Source organism: Sesamum indicum, linkage group LG4 (genome assembly GCF_000512975.1).
Source record: "Sesamum indicum cultivar Zhongzhi No. 13 linkage group LG4, S_indicum_v1.0, whole genome shotgun sequence".
Classification (NCBI taxonomy): domain Eukaryota; kingdom Viridiplantae; phylum Streptophyta; class Magnoliopsida; order Lamiales; family Pedaliaceae; genus Sesamum; species Sesamum indicum.
The window spans coordinates 911,382-917,376 of record NC_026148.1 but is presented as its reverse complement, the minus strand read 5'-3'; the positions used below and the strand labels follow the sequence as shown (position 1 = coordinate 917,376).

The window sequence follows — 5,995 nt, the reverse complement described above, 5'->3', positions numbered from 1 at the left end:
TCACCAAAAGGAAGAACCACATGATTCTCCTAATCCTACCTGAACATCATCAATACCACAAACAGCACAAATGTCACCAGCCTCTACTGTTTCTGCAGGAACTCTACTGAACTTTTCATATACGAAAAGCTCACTTACTTTTCCAAATCTGCATTCATCTTCTGAGGTACAAATCTGAACAAAAATAACGAGTTGTATCATCTATATCGTTGTTAAGGATATAAATTCATGGCAGCTTAATCTGATAATATTTAAAGTTGTTTTTGCAAGTTCAATCTTTATTGGAAAAGGATGGTACACAATCTGTACAAAACTGGAACATGAAATATCTAAAGTACTCTACTTCTCCACCAAAGATAATTGATTCAAACACTCATCTCTTTCTCACCACAACAAGGTTTCCTGTGATTATGAAACAATCCAACCCCTCCAAGGCTTCAGGATATATAGATTCCTCAGTTAAATTTCCATGAGCTAACTTAAAATTGTTCAGCATCAAGTCTTTATTAAGACCTACCCGCACATCTAGTCCTTTGCGCAATATCCCAGCATGCAAACGTCCAATAGCAATGCGCCCTTTATGTTCATCATATTCAATATTTGTAGCCTGCAAACATTTCAAAGTAAAGAATACCACATCCATTAAGAGTAGACCATGATCATTGGGTATTAAGAAATAGGCTCAATCAAAGAATATACAAAGACATGCATAAAGTGAAGAAGAAGAAAAATCAACATAGAACCACCACTAACAAGCATTTGAAGAGCACCATCTTTGGCAATTTGCGGTCCAGGAATGCATCTGACAATGGCCTCAAAAAGTGGTCCAAGATCTTCACCCAAATTTTCGGGTGAAAGTCCTGCCTTTCCTTTGAGGCCACTCGCATAGATAACTTGGAAATCACACTGTAGTAAGAAAAAGGAATCAGTAAAGTTACAAAAAGTTGCAGTTACCATTAATCCATGGTGTCCTTTTGGCTTGTACTCTAGTTAAGACTCCATAGAATCTCACAAAAAGAATATACTGTGTTAACTAAGACCACAACAACATTACTGAAGATTTAGCAAATGAAAATATGCACTCTCTTAAACAACAACATAGAATTATGCCTTGATTGTCATTATCGTAGTTTATGCACATCCAGTCAACCGTATAATCATAAATATACTCAAGCATCGGATTACAAAGTAAGTGAATTCATGATTCACAGATAGGTTAAATGGAGATCTGATACAGACTAATAAAAGATTTGCAACATACATACCTGTTCATCTGATGCATTAAGTTCAATAAACAATTCAAAAGTCGAATTAATGACATAATCTGGGCGAGCCGAAGGCCTATCAATTTTATTGACAACAACCACAACTGCATGGCCAAATTCAAGAGCCTTCTTCAAAACAAATCTTGTCTGCGGCATTGGACCCTCAACAGAATCTACCTACAAACCATAGCATCACTCTTTTGGTCAGAAATGTCATCTTATCTAGTCATAGAAGGCTTCTTAGATTCGAGTAAGGCAAGGGAAAATCCAAGGAATGACAGAAAGAAAAATAACAAACGAATGCTAAAACTGATACCAAGACGAAGGGAGTGAAAGCAAATATGGCAAATCGACCACAAGGTCAAAAAAGAGGAGATAGTACCAGAGGAAGTGGAAATTAATGAATTTGATATGCAACAAAGTGGGATTAGGATATATCAATGCAGATCAAATGAAAATCTAAGTTGTTAGAAGCACAACATAAAGGTACTTCATTCATCCTCTGTCTACATTGCATCTTACTCTGCAATTATCCTGATCTCATAGTCGTCCATATAGTAATTACGCCGATTCTCTGAATGAAAAGCGTGCAATGTAATAGAATAAGTGGCACAAAGATATTGAATGCATCTTCACGAAAGCGGTTTATAAGGAGGATAAGGTAAGGGAGGGATTCTAAAGAAACCCCACCATCCACATATCAAGAGAAATAAAAGGTGAGGCAACAAATTATAAAAATGAGTAAGTTAAACTCATACTTTTTGCATCTTTTGTTTTTCAAATACTCCATATGCAGCATGGATAGCTATTTAGGAATTGTTCGAATTTAATCTGAATATATAACGATCCACATGAGGCAAACTAAGTGATAATCAGAAAGGAAAGAAAGGAAGTACCACTAAAAGAACTCCTTCCACCATGTTGAGTATGCGTTCCACCTCGCCTCCAAAGTCAGAATGACCTGGAGTATCAATGATATTAATTTTTGTATCATTATACGTAATGGATGTGTTTTTGCTAAGTATTGTTATTCCCCTTTCACGCTCTAAGTCATTCGAATCCATTATCCTCTCTTGTACAAATTGGTTATCACGAAAAACCTGCATAACAGAACACAGTAAAAGGATTCATCAGATCACCTAACCAAAAATGGGTCACCAATTGGCAACAGCTACACAAGAATTTCAAAGTTCCAAGAATAGAAACCTTAGATTGCCTCAACATAGCATCCACCAGAGTGGTCTTCCCATGATCTACATGTGCAACAATTGCTATATTTCGTATATCATTTCGCCTTATCAACTGGGTCTTTTTCTCTGAGACAATCAAATAGAACAGTTATCAGGACAGGATGGAGTTCTGCCATTTCTAAGAATATGATGTGCCACAATTACCAGGAGCATGCAAAAACAGGTGGCGTTCGTGCATTCAGATGCAAACATAACGCCAAGAAGTACAAGTACAAATTACAACAATCCAACATTTTAATTATGCTTCGACTTTACCACCTTCTAATCGCATCAACACTGCTCCCACATAAGCAAAAAACTGATCAACAGCCATATAAAGGACTACATTTAGCAAATTCATATATTAGAAACAACATCATACATTATCATCTCCGACAAAAACCCAAAATACACACAATCCAAATGAATACACAAATTGTCACCAACAGAGAAACGAGGTTAAGCACGAATTCATTAGCTTGAAAATTATTCAGTTCCCTCGGCATACAGAAAAAACTGAACACAAGTTAATGTTTTTCCTCATATAACCTAATACACCCCAGCAAGATCACAAGTGACTAATAACGCATAAAAGAACAAAGGAATTCAAGAAAGTGACAAATAATCATACGCATAACGCATATTTACATCAACAAATCATATAGACATACGAATATGCAGACAGAAAGTGACTAACAACGCATTAAACACAGAAATTCAAGAAAGTGAGACAAAGGATTATGAGTACCAGTGGCGGCATCTGTGGCTTGAGAAACAGAGCATTTGACAGAACTCCGAAGAGGGATTATTGCAGTCTTTGCTTTTGTCCTAATAGATAAAGAACTGCCAAGGAACTGTCTTTTCAGCCAAGAAGAAGTATAAATTGAGTTACTTTTAGTGGGCTCAACGCTTCTTGATGATAAGAGCAGAGTTTTTGAAGTGAATTTGGAAGTGGGGTGAGAACCAACAGCCATCTCCATTGCTCTCTCTCTCTCTCTCTCTACTACTCTTTTCTTCACTGCTGTGGATTGAGAGATGGAGAGAAAGGGTAATGGAGGATGGGGCTATGGTTTCAAGTGGAAGTGAGAGGCTGTTATATCCTTTCAACACAAAGAAAGCCTCGTCACAAACAAAGAACTGAAGAACAATAGCGGCCACTGTTTATTTGGATTTAATATTTATTATTTTTGTTACGAGTATTTAATTTCTATGGATAAAATCTACAGAAATCTCATTTTCACTCATAAACTGCATTACTTATACCAAAATACTAACTTTTTTTATATTATCAAAAATATCTTTATGTATTTTCAACCACTTCTGTTCAATTTCTTCTTTTGTATATCTATCTATACTAATACAATACTTTTACTTATAAACGACAGTTTGTAAAATAGCAATACTAATTCTTTTTATACTGATAATATTGCTAAATTAATTTATTAATTTGTTTTTTTAAATATAATATATTAATTTATATATTTTATTTTTACTTATAATATATTTCAGGTATAAATAATTATTTATTATATATACGAAATGACGGCGTGACGTAACAGCTAGTATGTTAAAAAAAAAACTTCAATTAATTTTGATGGAATAAAAATTTTAATTAAATAATATTCTTTTTTTTTTTTCAGAAGGTCCAAATATTTATTTGGATAGGCCTGAAATGGTCCAATTAATGGGCCATACTCAGTTTCTCAATTTCTTAACTCTTAGGTCTGCAATGCATGAGCCCAATATGGCATGGCCCAATTACTAGAAGCATAACTAATTTTGTCGAAAACTTCAAATCCGAATCGAATTTGATCGAATTTGAATTTATCGCATTGAGAGAGTGCTTCGTCTAACCAAATTTGGTCTAAATAAGAATTTTTTCTAATTCCGAACAAAAAATTATGATAAATTCTCAGACTTTATTCCTAATAAAAAATAATTCAAAATAATAACATACGATATCCTGATATTTAGGTCTCACTATCAACTTCCAGTGACAACAGCGATGATAAATGGTCTGATCTTATCATATGATTTTTGTTAATTAGTTTGGTAGATAAGAGAATAAAGGAATATCAAGAAAAAAATAATAATACTATCATTATTATCAATCATTCAACATAATTTTTTTCGGGGGTTACAAAATATAAAAGTAGGATGACACTGCCAGTTTGTTTAAAAAGATTTCGCCTATTTCTGTACAATAATCTCGATCTTTATTACAAACCCTATAAAAATATTATTGTACTATAAATTTGAAAGACAAATACATGCTAAGTTATATATTTAGTCTTGATAAGTACCTTAACAAAAACGTACATTCTGTATTATTGGTACGACAGTATTCGATTTTTACCACTCTACCGGAACATTTGATGGTAACATATTTTTACTATGTTTGCATGAAATTGACCAATAGTGTCCATCAAACTAAGCACAAAAGGGACCAATAGATCCAAGAAAGATAGAATAAAGAACAAAAAGGGTAAAAATAATTAAAATCCCATCATTTGGTCTAAGGGAACTTTTGTTGAATACTTTTATTTTTTAAAGTGTGTGATATATATGTGGATGCATCACTTAGATTTGAATACATTTCCTTTCACTATACACACAATCATTTTCATAATTCATGTTCCAATGAAATGGCAACCATCTGTACCACAATTTTTGTTAATATTTTTTTTTTAAAAAAATAAATAATTAAAATTAATGGACATGTGTCATATTCCACCTTCACACAATCACACTTCCATTACATCAACCATTTTTTTTTAATTCTTTTTATTAATCCCAAGAAAGGCCAATAAAGAAAAAGCAATTCTTTGAATTACTTTCTTTTAATAAAATGATTTAATACATCAGAGAATAAAAAATTAATATGATGTAAATTCGTTGTATTGATAACGCTGATATAATTTAGTAAGTAGATCATGTGTTTGATCCCTCTAACATGTACGAGAGTTTTGTGTGACGTACGGGTTGAAAATTTTGATAATTGAAGTCGAAATTTATTATTTTTTTTTATAAAATATATATATATATATTAGAATTCAATTAATGAATCTTAGGTTAACACATATATATTATTAATATATTTATTAGAATTTGATTTTCAAGAATTTTCTGGATATGATTAGGGCTTCTTTGATTTTTCTTACATGTCAAAATCACTAGACAAATTAGTAAAAATTAATTTTATAGTTCTTGATAATATTGATTATTGCATGAGACGTGGGCAATCTAGCAACCTAATTGTCACCAAGCACTAATGTTGACCGTACACGTGGTCTTGATCACTTGGGGTGAACAATGTGGGACCGATGAAGGAAAATCCAGCCAATGGGAATTTGCCATGTCTATTGATTCAAAGCTCTTCAAGCTTATTAGAGTGCGCCGCGTGTGTAGATTATGACACGCCCACCAGCAATTACCTAATCTTGTGGGCTCCACCAAATGCAAAATGCTTCGGCCGACACTCCCAAAAGACAAAAGTTTGAA

General features: G+C 33.2%; 1 protein-coding gene across 1 annotated transcript in view; it reads right to left on the bottom strand.

The window, feature by feature from the left end:
- LOC105159743 (GTP-binding protein TypA/BipA homolog) overlaps positions 1–3,624 on the bottom strand; it is a 6,290-nt gene extending 2,666 nt beyond the window's left edge. Inside the window, exons 1-7 of the mRNA XM_011076925.2 lie at positions 3,243–3,624; positions 2,472–2,581; positions 2,162–2,365; positions 1,266–1,442; positions 754–906; positions 518–607; positions 40–174 (exon numbers count right to left, since the gene is read on the bottom strand). Of these exons, the coding sequence (XP_011075227.1) occupies positions 40–174; positions 518–607; positions 754–906; positions 1,266–1,442; positions 2,162–2,365; positions 2,472–2,581; positions 3,243–3,474 (1,101 nt within the window). The 5' untranslated portion in view covers positions 3,475–3,624. The remainder of the gene's footprint in view (positions 1–39; positions 175–517; positions 608–753; positions 907–1,265; positions 1,443–2,161; positions 2,366–2,471; positions 2,582–3,242) is intronic.